Source organism: Vipera berus (assembly GCF_964194415.1).
Source record: "Vipera berus genome assembly, chromosome: 11".
NCBI lineage: Eukaryota > Metazoa > Chordata > Lepidosauria > Squamata > Viperidae > Vipera > Vipera berus.
In genome coordinates, this window is record NC_138214.1 from 19,983,459 (window position 1) to 20,006,346 (window position 22,888).

The 22,888-nt window shown below is 45.4% G+C and overlaps 1 protein-coding gene across 12 annotated transcripts in view; it reads left to right on the plus strand.

The window, feature by feature from the left end:
* LOC308673083 (heat shock factor protein 3-like) overlaps nucleotides 1-19,369 on the plus strand; it is a 74,227-nt gene extending 54,858 nt beyond the window's left edge. For 7 of the 12 annotated variants that reach the window (XM_081336476.1, XM_081336485.1, XM_081336484.1 and 4 more), the window contains one exon: nucleotides 18,517-19,369. In XM_081336476.1, coding sequence (XP_081192602.1) covers nucleotides 18,517-18,821 — 305 coding nt within the window. In that variant the 3' untranslated portion in view covers nucleotides 18,822-19,369. The other 5 variants (XR_014027570.1, XR_014027571.1, XM_081336482.1 and 2 more) reach the window with 5 other exon arrangements.
* The last annotated feature ends 3,519 nt before the right edge of the window (nucleotides 19,370-22,888 follow it).

Here is a 22,888-nt window from a genome sequence, read left to right on the forward strand (position 1 = left end):
TTGATAACTTCTTTAGCTTTTCTATAGACCCTTCGAAGGGTGTCCAGTTTTGTGAAGTCACTAAGAAGTAAGTTTAGTCCATGAGATGCACATCCTATTGCAGTAATATGTGGATACTTGTCCATTATGATTTCATATTATTTGCATTGTCCGTCAGCAAAGCAAATCTCTAAAACTACACATATTTCACTGCTGATATACTCTGCAGAGTATGTCTATTCTCTCAGTTTCAATGCTTCTATAAAAGACTGATTGAGGTGTTGTTATCACAAAGTTCTTTATTCCTTCTCCCCAAATATTTGTCCATCCATCTGTAAGTACTGCAAGACATAGTGCTTCACTGATTTTTGCTTGTACAGATTCCATCACACACTCATATTCTGACTCCAAAAGAGCCTTGCTCAAGGAATGTCTGCTTGGCAAATGGTATGATGGTTGTAATAATTTAAAAGCTTCCTGCCCATATGCATCTTCAGTTATTGACAATGCTGATCCAGAAGCATGTATTGCTCTTTCAAGAGTGAGCGATTTTCTCCTGATTTTCAAGTGTCATTTTATCTATAAACTATTATGTATTTTGCAATACTTCCTTACTTGAAGATGCTGCTGGTGAAGAAACACATGTGATGATCCAGAAGCAGCAGAAAAAGTGTTTCTGGAATTAGAACTCTGTAAGAAAAAGCTACTTGCTCTTTCATTCTGGTCCTCATCATTTAATTTGATAAAGTATTTTTTAATGTCTTTAAGGCACCTCTGGCATGCAAGGATGTGTTTTGTCATCCTTGTGGGATTTGGAAAAGAATATTTCTTCTCACAATATTTTCAGATTGCGGCTTTGCTCTCGGTAGAAATTGCACTGTGGAAATGTTTCCAAATGTTGGTCTCGCCATTTTACTGAGTGGAGGAAAAGAAAAACCAATTTATTGACCAGACTACAGATAAACATTATGCTGTGAAGGTGGAGAACATTAATAGGTATTGTTTAAGGGTTACCAAAGAGAAATACTTATTAAATGTGGATTACAAAATTTTTGCTTCAATAATAGCAGAAAGACTGAAGAGATTTTTGATTGAATTTATACATCCAGACCAAAATGGATTTTTACCAGAGACAAATAAAGAACAACCTAAGAATGATTTTAGATACTTTGGAATATTATGAAATGCATCCAGGAAAACAAATGGCATTAATTTTCTTTTTTCTTTTTTTTAAAAGAAGTTTTTATTGGTTTTCTTTCCATACATTCAGTAGTATTTATTCAACAAACGTGCTGTCTGAGTTTACATTCGCTAATACATATTTAGTTCCTAATCCTTTATTCCTTCCTCTAGACATTGATAAAATAAGTCCCAAGTTTGGTAATATTCCATTTCTTCTTTTTCCTTCAGTCTCATAGACAGTCTATCCATCTGTGCATTCTAATATTTTTTTAATTATTTCATCTGATGGTATTCCTTCATTTTTCCAGTATTGCGCAAATATAATTCTTGCCGCTGCTGTAACATGCAAAATCAAATATATACTTTGTTTATCAGTCTTTTCTGGCATTATACCTAATAAAAAAAGGTCAGGTTTAAAATTAATGTGTTCTCCCAACATCTTTTCTAGCCAAGCATGTATCTTTTTCCAATAACTCTTTGCTTTGTCACATGTTCACCAAACGTGTAATAAGTTCCTGACTTGTGCTTACATTTACATTTCCAACATCTGTCTGACATGTTTTTTAAACATTTTTGCTAATCTTGCTGGTGGCAAGGGCCATCTATGAAACATTTTTATATAAATTTTCCTTGTACGAAGTTGACATTGTCAGTTTATAATTTGTTTCCCATAAATTTTGCCATTTTTCTAATTCTATATTGTATCCAAAATTTTTCACCCATCTTATTGTTTCCTTAACTTGTTCACTTTCTATTTTCAAAGTTAATAAAAAGTTCTACGTTTTCTTAATTAGTTTCTTATCAGAAGTTAAAAATATGGAATCAACTGCCAACGGAACTCCGGACTGCCCCCGACCTTCATTCATTTCGCCGGGACCTAAAAACCTGGCTCTTTGAGCTATCTGGTCTGGACTGAGGGGTTTAATGTTTTTAAATTGTGATTTAATTTTTGTGGCTAGACTTAATTTAATTTATTTTAATTTATTTTAATTTTATATTGGATTGTTTTTAAATTTTGCCTTGTAAACCGCCTTGAGTCCTTTGGGAATAGGGCGGTATATAAACCAAATAATAAATAAATAAATAAATAAATAAATAAATAAATAAATAAATAAATAAATAAATATATATCTTGTCAAGAGCCCTGGTGGAGCAGTGGGCTAATGCCTCCTTAAGTAACACCAGCTACCTGCAATTGGTGCAGGTTCGAGTCCCACCAGGCTCAAGGTTGACTCAGCCTTCCATCCTTCCGAGGTAGGTAAAATGAGGACCCAGATTGTTGGGGGCAATAAGCTGACTTTGTAATAATGCCGCTTGGGGGGGGCGAAAGCCCTAATAAGCAGGCATATACATAGAATGAAGGCTATTGCTAAGCACATTGATTTGTGCTTTAGATTGTAAGCCACCCTAAGTCTTCGGAGAAGGGCGGGATATGAATGGGATTATATATATATATATATATATATATATATATATATATATATATATATATATATATATATATATATATATATATATATATATATATATATATATATATATATATATATATATATATATATATATATATATATATATCTTATCAAACACAGTTTGCTCCTTATAAAATCCATAGTTTAACATCTTTATCATATCAAGTTTGCATTTGTAAATGTGCCCACCATGATAAATTGATACCCTGATTTTCCATTTCTTGTTTAGATTTTAAATTCCCTTCAGAGTTTAGAATATATCTCCAGATTTTTTTCAAAGTCTACTAAATTTGGGTGTACAAATGCTTTCGTTGTTGACAACCACTCTGGAATTTTCAAATATATTTTACATTTTATTTTTCCCCATGTTAACAATGCATTTCTTATATAGTGATTTTGGAAATATTTATGAATTTTATTTTTCCCATACCCAGTGCTTTTTTTGTAAAAGAAAAAGGTGCCGGAACTCACACATGTCATACAACCCGCCTTGCCTACCCTACAAAGTTCCAGAACTGTCCATATGAGCCATGACGGCCATGGGCCTGACCCAAGTTATTGAGGGCCCGACTCATGTGGGGGATCATACTCTCGACCTGGTGTTCCTATCTGGATAGTGGTTGGATGATCTGGAAGGGGGTTCACCAACCATCACCCCCCTGTCATGGTCAGATCATTACCTCCTGCGGCTGGTTTTCTGTTATGCCAACCCCCGCTGCTGGGCGGTGGAACCGACCAGGTGGTTCCGCCCCAGGCGTCTAATGGACCCGGAACGGTTCCAGAGGGCGCTTGGGCCTATACCCATCACCCTTACCCACAGCCCAGTCGATGCTCTGGTGGATGCCTGGGAAAGGGCGGCCGCCGGGGCACTTGACTGTGTTGTACCCTTGCGACCTCTGACCCGGCGCAGATCCCGCTGTGCTCCATGGTTCTCTGTGGAGCTCTGGGAGATGAAGCGTCGGAGACGAGGTCTAGAGAGCGGTTGGAGGTCCAGCCGATCCGAATCTGACCGATTGCAGTTAAGAACCTTTATAAGGTCTTATCTTGCGGCGATAAGGACGGCGAAGTCTAACTACTTTGCTGCCCTTATCGCGTCCGCAGATAATCGCCCGGCCGCCCTGTTTAGGGTAACTCGCTCCCTCCTTAATCAGGAGGTGAGGGAGGATCCCTTGCGGGGACGAGCCGAGGAGTTTAGTCATCATCTGGCGGACAAAATCGCTCAGATCCGGACCGGTCTGGACTCTGACTGGGCAGAGTCTGACGTGGAGGAATCGGACGGTCTTGAGCATGTTATCTGGACTGAGTTCGACCCTGTTTCCCCTGATGATGTGGACAGGATCATGGGGAGGCTGAGCACCACCACCTGTTTGTTGGATCCGTGCCCCTCCTGGCTAGCTTATGCGGCCCGGGAGGGGACACGAGGCTGGTTCCAGGCAGTAATAACTGCTTCTTTGAAGGAGGGTGTCTTCCCTGCCGCCTTGAAGGAGGCGGTGGTGAGACCCCTCCTCAAGAAGCCTGCCTTGGACCCGGCTGTTTTAAATAACTATCGTCCAGTCTCCAACCTTCGCTTTTTAGCGAAGGTTGTTGAGAGTGTGGTGGCGCATCAGCTTCCTCTGTTCCTGGAGGAAACTGATTATCTGGACCCGTACCAATCGGGTTTCAGACCCGGATACAGCACAGAGACGGCATTGGTCGCGCTGGTGAATGATCTCTGGAGGGCTAGGGACAGGGGTTGTTCCTCTGTCCTGGTCCTATTAGATCTCTCAGCGGCTTTTGATACCATCGACCATGGTATCCTACTGCGGCGTCTCAGGGGGTTGGGAGTGGGAAGCACCGTTTTACGGTGGTTCTCCTCCTATCTCCTGGGCCGCTCGCAGTCGGTGTTGACGGGAGGGCAGAGATCCGCCCCGAGGCCTCTCATTTGTGGAGTTCCTCAGGGGTTGGTTCTCTTGCCCCTCCTGTTCAACATCTATATGAAGCCGCTGGGTGAGATCATTCGTGGTTTCGGGGTGGGGTATCATCAGTACGCTGATGATACCCAACTTTTTCTTTCCACCCCGAACCAACCTGGCGATGCCCTCGCCGTGATGTCCCGGTGCCTGGAGGCGGTTCAGGTCTGGATGGGGAGAAACAGGCTTCGTCTCAATCCCGCCAAGACTGAGTGGCTGTGCATATCGGCATCTCGGGTCAACCAGACTATTCCATCTCTAACGATGGGGGGTGAGGTGTTACCCCTCGTTGATAGGGCTCGCAACTTGGGCGTCCTCCTGGATTCACGACTCAATTTTGAAGACCATATAGGAGCCGTGACCAGGGGGGCTTTTGCCCAGGTTCGCCTGGTGCGCCAGTTGCGACCCTATCTGGACCGAGATGCCTTACGCACTGATTATCGACCCGTACCATGCGCTCGTGACCTCCTGTTTGGACTACTGCAACGCTCTCTACATGGGGCTGCCCTTGAGGACCACGCGGAGGCTTCAACTGGTGCAGAATGCGGCCGCGCGAGTTGTGATGGGGGTCTCCCGATACTCCCACGTAACACCTCTACTCCGCGAGCTGCATTGGCTTCTGGTTGCCCTCCGGGTGAGATTCAAGGTGCTGGTGATGACCTATAAAGCCCTACATGGCTTGGGTCCGGGATATCTGAGGGAACACCTGCTGCCGGCATCAAGTTCCCTTCGTCCAGTGCGCTCCCACAGGGAGGGTCTTCTCAGGGTGCCACCGGTAAGAGATTGCCGGCAGGTAACACCCAGGAATAGGGCCTTCTCAGTGGGGGCGCCTGCCCTTTGGAACCAGCTGCCAGTGGAGCTGAGGACTGCCCCCGACCTCCGTTCATTCCGCCGGGGCCTGAAGACCTGGCTCTTTGAGCTCTCCGGCCCAGGCTGAGGATTAATTTATTTTAATTGGGGTTTTATTTATACAGGGATAAATTTAATCTTTTTTAAACTTGGTCTTAACTTTTGTATTGTTGGTTTTAATTACCCTGTAAACCGCCCTGAGTCCTCCGGGAAAGGGCGGTATATAAATGTAATAAAATAAAATAAAAATAAATAAATCCAAAAAAGGTGCCGGAATTCCATTGTGAGCGTTCTATGACAAAAAAGCCCTGCCCATACCATAAAAAAGTGTGCCACCCCAATCATGCCCCTCCAAATGTAACAACCTTTTGTTTCTGTCAGAATCCATTTATATTTCATTTCTAAGTATTGCCTCTGATCTAAATGCAAGTCTCACCTTTCCCTGGATTCTGCCATACTCCCAAGGGGGAGTGGGGACATACATGCGGGTTTTATTGCTTTCACTTCCTCTATTAACTACAGTGTAACCTTTTGTTTATTTTCCTTGTGTCTGCTATCCATTACAATGTAACAAATTGCCTCCTATACTCTGCATCCCTCTGAACTTCTCCTCCCTAACTGGGCCTCTGGAGAAAAGGGAGGTGGGGGGGGGGAGAGATACAACCCTCCAGGACCTGGTTTATTTCTCCATCCTCAAAATGAGGTGTGAAGACCTGTGGAATGATCATGCACAAATAGAGCCAGACTGATGTTATCTTTTTCCATCGATGAAGTTAACACCTGGGGATTTGCCGGTCTGCACTACCCAGATGAACTGTAGGGTGGGGTTTGCTTAGGGACACTTTAAAATACCAATCTGTAACTATTTGCAATTTTATTTTTTCTGACATTTGGGTTTTTTTGTTTATCTGTAAGATTTTTAACTATTACTTTGGTTTTTTCTCTGTTTATAGTTCTGCCATTTCTTCATATTATTCTGTCTTTCCCAGTAGTTTAGGAGTCATCTCCAAAGATTCTTCTAAAATAAATACCAAATTATCATCAATTGCTTGTAATTTTTATGTTTTACTTTTTATTTCTAGTCCTTTAATTTCTGTATCTTGTCTAATATTTCTATTTAGAACTTCCAAGGTCAAACTAAATAACAATAGAGATAATGGACATCCTTGCCTTGTACCTTTTCTTATCTCAAAGTTCTCAGTATAATCTCCATTTGCAATTCGCTGTTTGTTTATTGTATATTGTTTTAATCATATTTATAAAATTCTGTCCAAAGTCCATTATTTTTAATTGCTGAGTCATAAGTTGCCAGGAAACATGTATCAAGTGCCTTTTGGGCATCTAGAAATATTAGTGCCAGTTGTTTCCCTGGATGTAATTCATAATATTTCAATATGTCCATTAGCACTCTTAAATTATTCTTAATTTGTCTCTTTGGTAAAAAAAAACATTTTGGTCTGAATGTATAAATTCAGTTAAGAATCTTTTCAGTCTCTGCCATTTTTTTTTAATTGAAAAGTTTTACAGTACATTTTTTAAAAAGAAAAACTCCCTCCCCCTCCCCTCCCCCTTCCCTTCCCTTACCCTCCCCTCCCCCGCCGACTTCCCAGAGCTGAATACAGGGTATAAACTTTACAAACGTAAGCTAAAATATGCTAACGAGCTAAAATAAAACATTAAATTCTATCGCACTTTAACTCCCCTTAAACATAACTATATTACTAACAAATAACATAACTAATAATACATCATATAAAACCAATACTTATTCAAATGCTAAATGAAACTTTTTAGTCCCATATTTATTCTGAATATATTCGATCCATCTTCTCCATTCCACAATATATCTCTGTTGCGATTGTTCTTTGAAATATGCTGAAATCTTTGCCATTTCTGCCAAGTTATTTATTTATTTATTTATTTATTTATTAGTTTTTATAAACCGCCCTTCTCCCGAGGGACTCGGGGCGGTGTACAGAGGAAGGAAGGTATACAGACCGAACAATAAAATAATAAGAAACACTAATAACACAAACTGGGACCCCAATTAACGTTATCATGCCAGGCCAGCCTGCTGGAATAGGAAAGTTTTTAAGTCGCGACGGAAGGTACGGAGGTCAGGGGCCATCCGGATTTCGGTTGGTAAGGTGTTCCAGAGGGCTGGCGCACCCACTGAGAATGCTCTCCCCCTGGGGGCCATTAGCCGACATTCCTTGAGCGGTGGCACCCTGAGGAGGCCCTCTCTGTGGGAGCGCACAGGACGGTGGGGTGCTGACATCGGCAGAAGGTGCTCCCGTAGGTAGTCCGGACCCATGCCATGTAGGGCTTTGAATGTCATTGTTAGCACCTTGAACTTCACACGGAAGGCAACCGGAAGCCAGTGCAGCGCACGGAGGAGAGGTGTGATATGGGAGTATCGGGAGGCTCCCAAGAGTGTCCGTGCCGCCGCACTTTGCACCAGTTGAAGCTTCCGAGTGGATCTCAAGGGCAGCCCCATGTAGAGAGCGTTACAATAGTCTAGGCGAGATGTCACAAGGGCATGGGTGACTGTACGTAAGGAATCCAGGTCCAGATAAGGCCGTAGTTGGCGAACTAGCCGAACCCGGGAGAAGGCCCCCTTGGTCACAGCTCCAATGTGGTCTTCCAGGGAGAGCTGCGAGTCTAGGAGGACACCCAGGTTGCGGGCCCTATCAACAGGGGGAAGTAACTTGTCCCCAATGTTAAGCAGTGGGACGTTCTGAATCTCCTGGCTTGCCGGTACGTACAGCCATTCAGTCTTGTCCGGGTTCAGTTGAAGCCTGTTTCTCCCCATCCATTCCCGGACCGCTTTCAGGCAGCGGGACATCACGTCTAGGGCATCACTGATATTGTTAGGAGTTGAGATAAAAAGCTGGGTGTCATCAGCATACTGATGGTACCCTACTCCAAAACTGCGAATGATCTCACCCAGCGGTTTCATGTAGATGTTGAACAGGAGAGGCGAGAGGACCGACCCCTGAGGGACTCCGCAAGCGAGAGGCCTCGGGGCCGACCTCTGTCCCCCTGTCAGCACCGACTGCGAGCGACCCTGGAGAAAGGAGGAGAACCAACGCAGAACCGTGCCTCCCACTCCCAGTCCCCTGAGGCGTCGCAGCAAGATACCATGGTCGATGGTATCGAAAGCCGCTGAGAGGTCTAATAAGACTAGGACAGAGGAATGGCCCCTGTCCCGGGCTCTCCAGAGATCATTCATCAGAGCGACCAATGCCGTCTCCGTGCTGTAGCCCGGCCTGAAACCCGATTGGTACGGGTCTAGATAAACCGCTTCATCCAGGATCTGAGGAAGTTGGTGCGCCACCACGCTCTCAACAACCTTCGCAAGGAAGCGAAGATTGGAGACTGGACGAAAGTTATTCAAAGAGGATGGGTCCAAGGTGGGCTTCTTGAGGAGAGGTCTCACCACCGCCTCCTTCAAGGCGGTGGGGAAGTGACCCTCACTCAGAGAAGCAGAGATGACCGCTAGGAACCAGCCTCGTGTCGCCTCTCGAGCTGCATAGGCCAGCCAGGAAGGGCACGGGTCCAGTAAGCATGTGGAGGAGCTCAACCTTCTCATAATCCTGTCCACTTCCTTAGGAGTTACAGGATCAAATTCTTCCCAGATGACGTCGACAAGACTGTCCAAGTCTTGTTCTTCCATCTCAGCCCAGTTGGAGTCCAGACCAGTTCGGATCCGAGCGATTTTATCCAGCAGATATTGACCAAATTCCTCGGCTCGACCCTGCAAGGGTTCCTCCCTCACCTCTTGGTTTAATAGGGAGCGAGTCACCCTGAACAAGGCAGCCGGGCGATTATCTGCGGACGCGATGAGGGTGGAAAAGTAGTTGGATTTTGCCACCCTTATCGCAGCGAGATAAGACCTGGTGAGGGTTCTTAGTCGCAATCGGTCGGATTCGGATCAACTGGACCTCCAACGGCTCTCTAGGCCCCGTCTCCGACGCTTCATCTCCCGGAGCTCCTCGGTGAACCATGGGGCTCGCTGGGATCTGCGTCGGGTCAGAGGCCGCAAGGGTACAACTCGGTCCAGAGCCTCCGTGGCTGCCTTTTCCCAGGCTTCCACTAAGGCTTCCACCGAGTTGTGAGCAGGGGGTGCATGCGAGTCCCTAAGCGCTGCCTGGAACTTATCAGGGTCCATTAGGCGCCTAGGGCGGTACCATCTGACTGGCACCGTGCACCCACGGTGGGGAGTGGCAAGGGGGAAGTCTAGCCGCAGGAGGTGGTGATCGGTCCATGACAGGGGCGTAATAGTTGTGGCACCCCCACCGACATCATCGCGCCACCGTCCAGACAAGAACACCAAGTCTGGGTTGTGGCCTCTCTCATGAGTCGGCCCAGAAATTATTTGCAACAGGTCCATGGCCGTCATGGAAGCCATGAACTCCCGAGCCAGTTCGGACGATCCTCCCAGGGACGGTAGATTAAAGTCGCCCAAGACCATGAGTCTTGGGAATTCAACCACCAACCCTGAGAGGACATCGAGTAGCTCGGGTAGGGCCGCCGCTGCACGATTAGGTGGTAGGTACGCCAGCAGCAGACCCAACTGCGCCCCTGGGCCGAATCTCAGTAGGAGAGACTCACACCCGACCATCTGAGGGACGGTGGTCTCTCGCGGGCTAAGGGATTCCCTGATGATAACTGCCACTCCCCCGCCCCTCCCATGAGCCCGGGGCTGGTGCAGTACCTGGAAACCTGGCGGGCAGAGGTCAACCAGAGGAACACCCCCCTCTGGGCCCAGCCAGGTTTCCGTGATGCAGGCCAGGTCCGCATGCTCACTCTCCACTAGGTCACGAATGAGGTGAGCTTTGTTAGCTGCGGACCTTGCATTCAGGTAGACCAGCCTTAGCATGGGAGGGTGCGCACCTTTGCTCCCGGGTCCTCCGGGGGAGAACAGAGGGTCGGAGCGTCTCACCGCCTGTACAGGGCGGAGATGACACTCCCGGTGACGATACGGCCCTCTGTCTGTGCACCTTCTGCCATTCCCCACCATCCTAGGGATGGGACGCCACTGGGTGTTATCGGCGACTGGTCCTCGTTGTACGCCGTCGTGGACGGCCGTGGGCCTGGCATGCGTTATGGTGGCTGGAAGGCGTGCCTTTCCCGCGCAACCATAGTCTCCTCCCTCCCCCCTCCCTAACCCCACAAAAAACTTAACTAAAAACTTAATCAGGGGCTTCTTGTTGGGCTTATGCTGGAGGCCCCTGACCCTGCCCGGCCATCTCTCAGAGGCCCAGTGGTTGAGCCCGTCATCAAGATTGGATGTGATGCAGGCGGGTCGCACCCACGAGAGTGGGGAACCCCTGAGGGCGTGCAGTGCTATGCTAGAGTATTGAACAAGCATAGTCACAGGTGGTTCTGGGAAGGCTGTCCCCTGGATGGTGCATTTGCAGGAGGGTCGAGTCGGGTAGGTGCGTATCTGGATCGTCGCCCTGCCACTGCCACTTGGCCGGGCGAACCCCCAGAAGCAGGCCACTCCTCATCCTCTCACGATGGGTTGTGTCTCTGCTTCCGGAGGTGGTCCAGAACGTACTCTGGGTGAGGCATACCCCATAGAGCTCTCACCTCTATGGGGTAGCAGGTGTAAGGCCCAGCCACTCTGCCACTGTGGCTAGCACCCAGGCCCGTTATGTCCTGTGGGGAGAGAATGGGCAAAGATGGGTGAGAGTGGGCAGAAGGCAGGATGGAGGGATCCATTAATTGGCGTCAGCTCCGGTGGTTCAGCCGCCCCAAACAGTTCCCTCCCTGATCCTCTGGGCGTTGTTCCCGGCCACAGTTCCATGGCCCCTATTGGTTGAGGACCATCCAGAGCGTGGCCTCCCAGAGGTACGGGAGTCCCTGGTGTCATGCCCCTGGTGTTGCCGTCTCCGATCAAGGTGTCTCGAGGAGGTGGCTCGGGCCGTCGCCTCCATTGTCCAGCGTCTCCTTTGGTGTGAATCTTTCGGAGGCACCGCCGTCCAGGGGCAGCCCACGGTGGTCGAGACGCCGCACCGCTGTTACTAGCGTCTCTGTCAGGGCCTCTGTCAAGGCCCCTCGGAGGACGGTCGACCAGGGCCCAGAGCAGCTGCCTCACCGCCCATGTCTTCGTTGTTGCCGCTACCGTTGTAAAGCTGGTCTGCGGCGTCTCCTTGAGGATTGTTGCAACGGCCGTAGCGGTACAGGGGGCGGGTCGAAGATGCCACGCCGTCAGTGCTACCGCCGCTGTCAAGGCCCCTGGGTGGCGAACGACTAGGCCTGGAGAAGCAGTCCCGGCCGCGGTCGTCTTCGCTGCCGCCTCTTCCACCGCCCAGCTGATCCGCGGCGCCTTCTCTGATCCTCGGAGACGCCGCCGCTGCCCGTTGCTGCTGCTGTTGGTTTCGTTGCCGGCGCCTCCGCCGCACAGCTGATCTGCGGAGACGCCGTCCTTGCCCGGTGATCGGCATCGGAGGAGACCGCAGACCAGGGCTCGCTGGGCTCTCACCGCCGAAGATGCCGCCGCCACCCGGGAGCCGGTCAGGGGCAGAGCAGAGCCTTCGGCCCCTCCTGTATGGCTGCGAGGGCTGCCGTGGTCCAGGGCTGTCGTGGTCCAGGGGTGGGCCTCTCGACGCCGATGCCGCCGCTTCCGCCACCCAGCTGGTCCAGCTGGTCCGTGGCGTCTCCGTCGATAGTCCGGAGACGCCGCCGTCCCCGGGAGCCGGTCAGGGGGCCGGGGCAGAGCAGAGCCTCCGGCCCCTCCTGGATGGCTGCGACGGCTGTCGTGGTCCAGGGGCGGGTCTCTCACCTCCGGCGCCGCCGATGCCTCCGCCTCCGCCACCCAGCTGGTCCAGCTGGTCCGCGGCGTCTCCGCTGATAACCTGGAGACGCCGCCGTCACCCGGGAGCCGGTGGGGGGGCCGGGGCAGAGCAGAGCCTCCGGCCCCTCCTGGATGGCCAGGGGGGGGCCTGGAGACGCCCCGCCGCCACCGCCATCGCCGTTGCCAGGCTCCCTGGATCAACGACCAGCCTGGGGGCTTGAAAATCGTCGCCGCAGCCGCTGCCATCCTTTCCGCCGGGGCCTCTGCCGCACAGCTGATCGGCGGAGGCGCCGCCCTTGCTCGGCAGTTGACAAGCGGCAGAGGCAGGGCGGAGGGTGCTGGCTCCGTTTATAACGGTGGGGCAGGGATGTCCTGGCGCCCCTGCAGTTGTTTCGGGAGGCAGCGGGCGGCATAATTACCCAGTTCATTTGCCCGAAATTCTTGCCCCACCCCAGGGGTCCATTGACGGCCCTGGGGGGCTCCTGGGGGGACGCCTTACTGTTGGGGGCTACGGAGCTCTCCCCAGCGCGTCCGCCATCTTCGGAGCCGGCAAAAAAAAAAAAAAAAAGTTAGAAACTTTTTTTAGAAAGTTAGAAACTTTCAAAGTCCATTCTTCTATAGTAGGCAGTTCCTCCTTCTTCCAATATTGCGCTACTAAAAGTCTTGCTGCCATAATTAGATTCAACATCAATTTAGTATCTATGACAGTAAAATCTGTAACAATACCCAACAAAAACAACTGTGGAGAAAACCTTATCTTTTTCTTAAATATCTTCTGCATGTTCCACCAAATTTTAATCCAAAAAGTTTTGACTTTTTTACAAGTCCACCATATATGATAATACGTTGCATCCTCACAACCACACCTCCAACATTTGGGCTGGCAGTTCGGATACATACTTGCTAGCTTTTTAGGGTCTAAGTGCCACCTATAAAACATTTTATAAAAATTCTCTTAAATTTTGAGCCTGTGTAAATTTTACATTTCTAACCCAAATCTTTTCCCAAGTATCCATTGTTATAACCTCCTGAAAGTTCTGGGCCCACTTTATCATACAATCTTTAACAAGTTCCGTTTCTGAGTCAATTTCTATCAGTGCATTATATATCCTTTTTATATGTGCCTGGCCTTGATCTCTAATTTGTTTTACCAAATTTCCATCAGTTATTGAAATACCAACTTTCTGATCTTCTTTCCATCTTGCTTGTAACTGCCCATACTGAAACCAAGTTTGTACAATCTTTTCTTCTTTTAAAATATTATATGGCTTTAATTGCCATACATTCCTTTCTATCCTTAAAATTTCTTTGTATGTAATCACATCATGTTTAAATCCAACATTTATATTTTCTATTGCAGGTTTAGGTATTGCCCAAATTGGTATTTTATAATTTAACTTATGCCTATATTTTTTCAATACTCGCAACAGAGCATACCTTAATATATGTATCTTAAAAACATTATCCACCTTATCATACAATAAATATGCATGCCAACCAAATAACAAATCATAACCCTCAAGATTTAATAATCTCCCTTGTGTTAAATTAAACCAATCACTAATTGATGATAAAGCAGCAGCCTCATAATATAACTTAAGATTAGGCATTTTAAGACCATCTCTTTCACGTATGTCTTGCATTATCTTAAATTTAACTCGTGGTTTTTTCCCTGCCCAAACAAATTTATTAATACCTTTCTGCCATTCCTCCAAATTTGAGTCCTTTTTAAGTATAGGTATCATTTGAAACAAAAATAAAAATTTTGGCAAAACATTCATTTTTACTGCTGCAATTCTTCCCAATAAGGATAATTGTAATTTTTCCCAACCATCTAGCTCTTTTTGTATTTTAACCATAACAATTCATAATTATTTTTGTATAATTTTACATTTGAAGCGTTTTTTGCGTGTTTATCTTAAATCCAGAAACTTTCCCATATGACATTATTATCTCCATCAATTCTACAACTGAATAAGTCGGTTGACTTACTGTAATAACCAGGTCATCTGCAAACACTCTTAATCTATAATCTTGATCTCTTATTTTAGTTCCCTTAATTTTATTCGAATCTCGTATTTTAATCAATAATATTTCCAATGTTAAAACAAACAGCAAAGGTGACAACGGACACCCCTGTCTTGTACCCTTTTCAATATTACATGTTTCTGTCAAACTACCATTAACTACTATTTGAGCTGTTTGCTTCTGATATATTGCTCTAATAGATTGTAAATTTTTTTTCCCAAACTCTATTTTCTCCAATGCCTTAAATAAAAATTGCCAGTCTAATTGATCAAAGGCTTTTTCAGCATCCAAAAAAATCAGCGCTGCAGGAACCTGGTTATTTCTATCCAAAAATTCCAATAAATCTACAATATGTTTCACATTATTCTTCATTTGTCTACCACTTATAAATCCAGTTTGGTCACTATGAATCATTTGCTCCATTACCTTCATTAATCTATTTGCTAAAATTTTTGCAAATATCTTGTAATCAGTATTTAAAAGCAATATTGGCCTATAGTTTTTGTCTTGGGTGATATCTTGATCTTCCTTCGGAATCAGCGATATAAAGGCTGTTTTCCACGATGGAGGCACTTCTCCTCCCAGTTGAATTGTCCTAAACAATTCTCTTAAAGGTTCCACCATTTCTTACTGTAAATCTTTATAATAGACGGCAGTCAAAGCATCTGTTCCTGGTGCTTTCCCCACCTTTAATTGCTTAATTGCTAAAATAATTTCTTCATCATTTATCAATTGATTCATCCCTTCCCTTTGCTCTTGTGTAAGAACAGGAATATTAACTTCTCATAAATATCTATCTATATCTACATCTTGAATCTTGTCTCTAACATACAACTTAGAACAAAAATCAACAAAGGCCTTTTTAATAAGATTCTGCTGAAACACCACCTTACCCTTGTAATCTATTCTATCTATATTATGTAACCTTTGTTTCTTCCTTAACAAATAAGCTAACCACCTACCCGGCTTATTAGCATTGCAAAAAGTATTATGTGTAGCATACCGTAAATTGGTTGCCACTTGATCTGCCATCAACATATCAAACTGACCTCTTAATAAAGTAATTACCTCTTTAATCTTCCCATCAGATGGATTCAAAATTAAAGCCTTCTCTTTCCTCTTAATTTCCTCCTCTAATTCTTTTCGCCTATGTTCCAGTTTGCGTCTGTACTTATTATTCAAATATATTAACACTCCTCTCATATAAGCTTTACTTGCATCCCAAACCATTTCAATAGAAATACCCTTGTACATATTCATATTAAAAAATTCTTTCATCTGTTTTTTACACTCTTCCACATTTTCTTGATATCTAAACAAATTTTCATTAAGTCTCCAAGAGCGCCTGTCTCCACTGTCTTTTTCTATTTCCAACCATACTGGACTATGATCTGATATAGTTCTTGGACATATCTTAATCTTCTTAATCCTAGAAAAAAGATCATTAGTAATTAATACAAAATCAATCCTAGAAAAAGATTGATGCCTATCAGAAAAAAAGTTAAAGTTAAAGTCTTTTTCTTGCAAATTGCTTTCTCTCCAAACATCTCTCAATTCCAAATCGTCTTTCATCTCAAAAAAAATTTTAGGCAATCTGGCATGACTTGGTATACTTCTAAAAAGGCCTTTTTTGTCCATTTGTACATCCAAAACACCATTCAAGTCTCCCATAAAAATACAAGATTTATAATCCCATTGAGTTATCTTGCTGTGTAATAGTTTATAAAATTCTCCTTGCTGTTGATTAGGAGTGTATAATCCAACCAAAAGTATTTTCTTGCCTTCTATTAATAGTTCAATTATAACATATCTTCCTTGTTTATCTGTTTCAATTAAATTAGCTGTTAACATAAATAACTACTCCATTTTTCTTGTCAGGAGCAGACGCAATAAACTGTGTCCCCAGCCTAAAATTTATCAAATATTTTTGATCAGCTGCTTGAATATGCGTTTCCTGTAGACAAATAACATCATTTCTAAATTGTTTTAAATACTGAAATCCTTTCTTTCTCTTGTGCGGGGAGTTTAATCCATTAACATTCCAAGTTAGAAACTTTGTCGCCATCTTTTGCGACCTGAAGCTTTCAGAGCGCCTCTTCCAAAACCACCTGCACTCTCTTCGGTTTCGCTCCTCCCACTGCTTCACTGCAAGTAGGTTTTTGAGATATAATTGCAGCTTTCTGTTGTTCTTGTTCTTGTCTCATTCGTCTAATTGCAGCCCGTGTCATTCTTTGTTCTCTAACCTCTTCTGTTGGCACCTGGGTCTGATCCACTCCTGTAGTTTGCTGGGATTCTTTATCCTTCTGCAGAGTAACTCCTTCAGCTCCTTGTATACTCCCCATTCGCGACTGACTCTCTCCTTCACCATTCCTTCCTCTAAATTCTGAAGATGGCGGAGAGCCTGCCTTCAAAATATTAGAATAAAAATCTCGTGCCTGCAAAGCTGTATTGAGACGATATCTTGTGCCTGCGTACATCTAAACTGTGTACATCTAAATTGAATCTGCTGTTTCCTTAATTCATCTGCCAAAAAAGCAAATTCTTTTCTTTTCCTTAAAATTCTTTCAGAATTAAAACTTCTTCCTCAGCAACTGTAAATCTATTGTTATAGAAGGCTTGGATGACCACATTTCTAATTGCTCTCTTTGTAACCACCACATCTCTAGGTAACTTTCTTTGTCTTGCAATCCAAGAGTTAACACGAAATATTTTATCTATATCCCCCATAATAGCTTCTGCTGGACGCTCTAAAACCGATTCAGGGGCCTGTGCCAGTAATTCTTCCAAATCTTCCTTAGGATCTTCTTTCAAACCTCTGATCCTCACAGCAAATTCCATATCCCTATATTGTAACATTACTACATCATCATCAATCTTTTCCATTACATTTTCAGCATCCAGCATTTTAGCATCTAATCTCATATTGTTTTGACTGAGCTCTTCCACACGCTCATCCAGACGCTCAATACAAACTGCAAGCCCTTGAAATGCAGCCAAAATGTCTGCTCTTATTTCAGTATTCTTCTCCTCAATAAGTTCAGCTATTTGTTGGGATTGTGTTTTCAAAGCCTGTTACAAAGCCTCTTGCAAATCTTTTATTGTTAATGCTGGTGCGGGTGTGGGTGCTACAGGAGGAGGCATCAAAGCCTGTAATGAAGAATGCTGAACTGGCAAAGCACCAGCACTTCTAGGAACTTTGGTTGATTTAGAAGCCATCTTAACACCAGTTAATTTCTATTACGCACTTTCACTTTCTGCACCACTTGCATCTTCTTCTCTCAAAGTATTCAGAGTTAAAGTTCAAATACTTGCTATTACAGCATTCTCCTGCACAGCTCTGCCTGCATCCAAGTAATCCACAATTTATTATCGATGGCAGGGATGGTTGCAGCGTCCTGCTCTGCTCCAAAGCCTTGGAGCAGAGACGTCCCAGAGTCCGGAGCAAACTCAGGCTTCGGGGGGGCTCACACCCTTCAACCACCAGAGTTTAAACTCTGGTGGTCTAGGGGAGCTCTACCCCTGCCTAAGCGCTCACCCCCCCTCTTTTCCCGAGGAGCGGGTTTCCGAGCCGCCAAACAGCTGATCGTCACTGTTTTTAGCGGCTCTACGGAAAGCAGCGGGTCTGATGGCCGAAACGGCCGCCATCAACGGAGCCTTGCCACCCGGAAGTCAGTCTCTGCCATTATTGAAGTAAAAATTTTATAATCCACATTTAGTAACGATATCGGTCTATAATTTTTTATCTGTGTCAAGTCTGAATCTTCTTTTGGTATTAAGGTAATATTTGCTTCTATCCATGTATTTGGGAGTTTAACCTCCAACATAAGTTTATTGCAAACCAGAAGTCAGAAGTACAATGTTACTTTAACTGTATTCCCAGGATTTGCTTGTCTTCAGCTGAGAGAACATGCAATAATTTAAGACTTTACAAAAAGTCTCAGAAATCTTTCATTAAGCTCTTTGTGTTATATAGTTTGAATACCATGTCATAGATATATTATTTATCATTGGAAAAGAACATATTCCACACTCCTTTTTTTCAATTTTTCTGGGTTTTTTCCAGGCCTTCCCATCTCTAGGTGTGACTCAGATGACAAAGCTTCTGCTTGAATATTTCCTATTCTGGGATCTTGTCTGTGCTCTGCTTGGATGGGCAAGGGGTGGTTTGTTCCTCCCAGGACTCTACATGCCAGCATGAGCATTTAGCTTAGCTATTAACCATTTATTAACTGGGTATTCCCTCCCTCCCTCCCAGACATGCAGCTGATTCAGTATCGGGGGAACCCTTTGCTTTCACTGTTCGAAGAACTGCCTTCCAGTGATGAAGTTGGCAGCCTGGGGAACGCCAGAGGGGATCTGCTGGGTTCAATAGAGAGCAACGAAGCAGAGCAACAAGTTGCCGGCCCAGAAAGCCAAACAGACGGAGCCGTTCTGCTGGAGCCCCTGGATCAGCCCCTTCTCTCAGAAGACATGAATGCCGAATATAAACTCTTTCCTCTTCTGCTTCTCAGCCCAGTTGCAAATTTCATAGAGGAGGCCTCGGAAATAGAAACAACTTGAATTGCTGACCAGGACTTTCACAAAACAGTATCAAGAACCACTGCAGGTTGCAGTTCTGCTTCCCTTGCTGAATTTCATCCACAAAGAAGGGAAAGCTATTTTTACCCAAAGAATGTAGTTTTAGGAAGGCCAGTTGCAAATTGTACTGATTTAAAAAAAAGCAAAGAAGAGCAAATTTCAAATCTGCTTTTAAACTATTTTATACACAAATATGCTATAAATAAGATTAATGTTTATATTGTAGTGTACAATTTGCATATTCATATGAGGGGTTTTAGGTTGTTTGATCCCATGGTAGCAAATACATTTATTTTTCTTCCTGAAATGTGTTGGAGATACAAGTGTGTTAGAATTATGTTGGGTTCTTTTATAACTCTTAACCTTTCTTTGTTCCAAATTTTTGCCTTAGTCCTGACTACTCTGACTTTGTCTTCCGCTACAGTATATCACCTTTTATGTATTATTTTAAGTTTTCCCTCTAATTATTAATGTAAGTAAATTCTGTTTCCTATGGAAAACAATATATTTAAACATTTGTTTTAAAACAATGGTATGTGGACCTTGCTACATATTTAGATAAGTTGCAAAAGCTCGTTTCTGATGCACATTGCATGTCAAACCTTTTGTTCCTGAGATGGGTTTCCCACTAGTAAATAATGGAATTATCCAAGAAGAAGTATCATCAAAGCCACCTTTGCTCTCTAGATCAACATTTTCTTGCATAGGCCCTGAACCCTGAGGGTGTTGCTGACCTGTTCTGTCCAGGTACCTCAGGCAGGTGCACTTGGTGTTTGGTACTTGATGCTCATGGGGTTTATTGGTTCCAGCGATTTTCATCCAGACTGCAGGTTCTGCTTTCCCCCTTGTCTTCAAAAGCAGAATTATGAGGCCATTTGGCATGTTGAGATATATAGAAAAATAATATTTTTTCTCGATGTGCAGGACATCTCCTGAAATTGCTTGTCCCTTTGCCCATAAATAAAATATGGTGGCCAAATCCTACAGTCATCCCAACAAGCGGCATGAGGGCCAATCCTTTCATTCTACATCATCCATGGGCAGAGCCATGGTGATTTGGGGCAATTTGCACCTTAGCTCTCCTGTAAATGGCATAATGGTAACATCAGATAATGACCTTCAAAATGAAGGTTCCCTTTTAAAAATAACTTGTTTGTATGAAAAATTGACTTGGGGCTTTTGCCTCTTGATTTCATAGATACAGATAATCTTCAGCATATGACTGGTTACTTAGAGACTGATTGAAATTTAGACAGACTACCCCAAAAGGTTATTTTTTATACACACACACACACACACACACACACACACACACACACACACACACACAACTGGGATAAGTATAAAACAGCTGTTTATTGTTAAAAAATAATAAAAGCAATGAAAACAACCATTTATAAAATGTAAAAATCAACTGTCTTAGCTTTCACTGGTCCACTGCCAGCGTCAGCAGAGTTGGGGGGTGGGGAGAGACAGGATTGGGGGATAGATTGGCAGTAACATCAAACAACTGAGCAAGAGAAAGGCGGGTGGGGAAGATAAGGAAAGGGGGAGAAGGACCCCCAGAATTGACATGCATGCCAGGGGATGAGACACAGTGAAGGAGGGTAGGTGTCAGAATCCAGGTTATATTTCATTTCTATCTACTCTGATATAAAACCAATTCTTACTATCTTACTATATATATTCACACATCACATGACTGAATTTTGATGCTTGGCAATGCTCGTGTTTACAGTCATTTGCAGCATCCCACAATCACGTAGCCAGTTTATAACAAAACCTGGCACTTCTATTTTTTTGCGAAAACATGCCATAACAAACCGAGTTTGCTTAAAACTGCTGCCCAAAGTTGTAAAATCGGGTTGGTCATGTGATACCCACTTCACAACATATGACTGTAATAGGCAAACTCCATTACAGTCATAATTTTAGGACTAGCTGTAATGAAAAACCACAGTGTTTTGGTACTTTGTTTCAAAAGTGAATGTATTCAAAAATGAATGGTTAGGAAAACTAAAATTGTTACTGGTTTTGAACAGTCTGCTCCAAGTGCAGGAAAACTTCCCTGAGTTTTCCTGTGCCAGATTTTGTAAATTTCCCATCACCATGGCTGCAATACCTAAACAAGAACTGGTTTGTGTAATTAAACTCTAATTTTATTGGGCCAGGAGATCCGACTTTGCTTGCTCAGATACTCAACATACTTGATAGTATGAGCTGGAATGATGAGTGAGGCTGAGGATATGAGTGACTAACCTCAGTCTGTTTCAGATAAGGTTGCACCTAGAATCACCTTTTGAATCACTAGTCCTTTTATCTTCTGGAAAAGACCTTATGTTTCTCTCAACCAAGCCCTCATAGTCTTCAGGTAAGATGTTCTCATACATTTCCTACAGGACCTTGGGTAGTGAGGTGCAACTGGGTATCATCAGCTTATTGATCCTACCTTACCCTAAATTGGCAGATCTGTTCTAGCAGCCCCATGTAGGTACTAAATAGGATTAAACAGAAAAGACCAAACTCAGGGTTGGCGGTGGAGTTCCCCAGGCTTATAGTTCTGGGGGACTTCAACTTGCCTTCACTGGGAGGGTCGTCTGAGTTAGCTCGGGAGTTCATGGCTTCCATGACGGCCATGGGCCTGTCCCAAGTAATTCAGGGCCCAACTCATGTGGGGGGGGTCACACCCTCGACCTGGTGTTCCTGTCTGGACAGTGGTTGGATGATCTGGGAGGGGGTTCTCCAACCATTGTTCCCCTGTCATGGTCAGATCATCACCTCCTGCGGCTGGTCTTCCGTTATGCCACCCCCCACCGCTGGGCGGCGGAACCGACTAGGTGGTTCCGCCCCAGGCGCCTAATGGACCCGGAACGGTTCCAGATGGCGCTTGGTTCTATACCCATCGCCCTCACCCACAGCCCAGTCGATGCCTTGGTGGATGCCTGGGAAAGGGCGGCCACCAGGGCACTTGACTGTGTTGTACCCTCGCGACCTCTGACCTGTGTTGTACCCTTGCGACCCCTCTGACCCGGCGCAGATCCCGCTGGGCTCCATGGTTTTCTGCGGAGCTCCGGGAGATGAAGCATCGGAGACGGGGTCTAGAGAGCGGTTGGAGGTCCAGCCGATCCGAATCTGACTGATTGCAGTTAAGAACCTTTATAAGGTCTTATCTTGCGGCGATGAGGACGGTGAAGTCTAATTACTTCGCTGCCCTCATCGCGTCCGCAGATAATCTCCCGGCCGCCCTGTTTAGGGTGACTTGCTCCCTCCTTAACCAGGAGGTGAGGGAGGATCCCTTACAGGGACGGGCCGAGGAGTTTAGTCATCATCTGACGGACAAAATCGCTCAGATCCGGGCCGGCCTGGACTCTGACTGGGCGGAGTCTGACGTGGAGGAATCGGACGGTCTTGAGCATGTTATCTGGACTGAGTTTGATCCTGTTTCCCCTGATGATGTGGACAGGATTATCAGGAGGCTGAGCTCCACCACCTGTTTGTTGGATCCGTGCCCCTCCTGGCTGGTTTATGCGGCCTGGGAGGAGACACGAGGCTGGTTCCAGGCAGTAATAACTGCTTCTTTGAAGAAGGGTGTCTTCCCCGCCACCTTGAAGGAGGCGGTGGTGAGCCCTCCTCAAAAAGCCTGCCCTGGACCCGGCTGTTTTAAATAATTATCGTCCAGTCTCCAACCTTCACTTTTTGGCGAAGTTTGTTGAGAGTGTGGTGGCGCATCAGCTTCCTCTGTTCCTGGAGGAAACCGATTATCTGGACCCGTACCAATCGGGTTTCAGGCCTGGACACAGCACGGAGACAGCATTGGTCGCGCTGGTGAATGATCTCTGGCGGGCTCGGGACAGGGGTTGTTCCTCTGTCCTAGTCCTATTAGATCTCTCAGCGGCTTTTGATACCATCGACCATGGTATCCTACTGCGGCGTCTCAGGGGGTTGGGAGTGGGAGGCACCGTTTTACAGTGGTTCTCCTATCTCCTGGGCCGCTCGCAGTCAGTGTTGACGGGAGGGCAGAGATCCGCCCCGAGGCCTCTTGTTTGTGG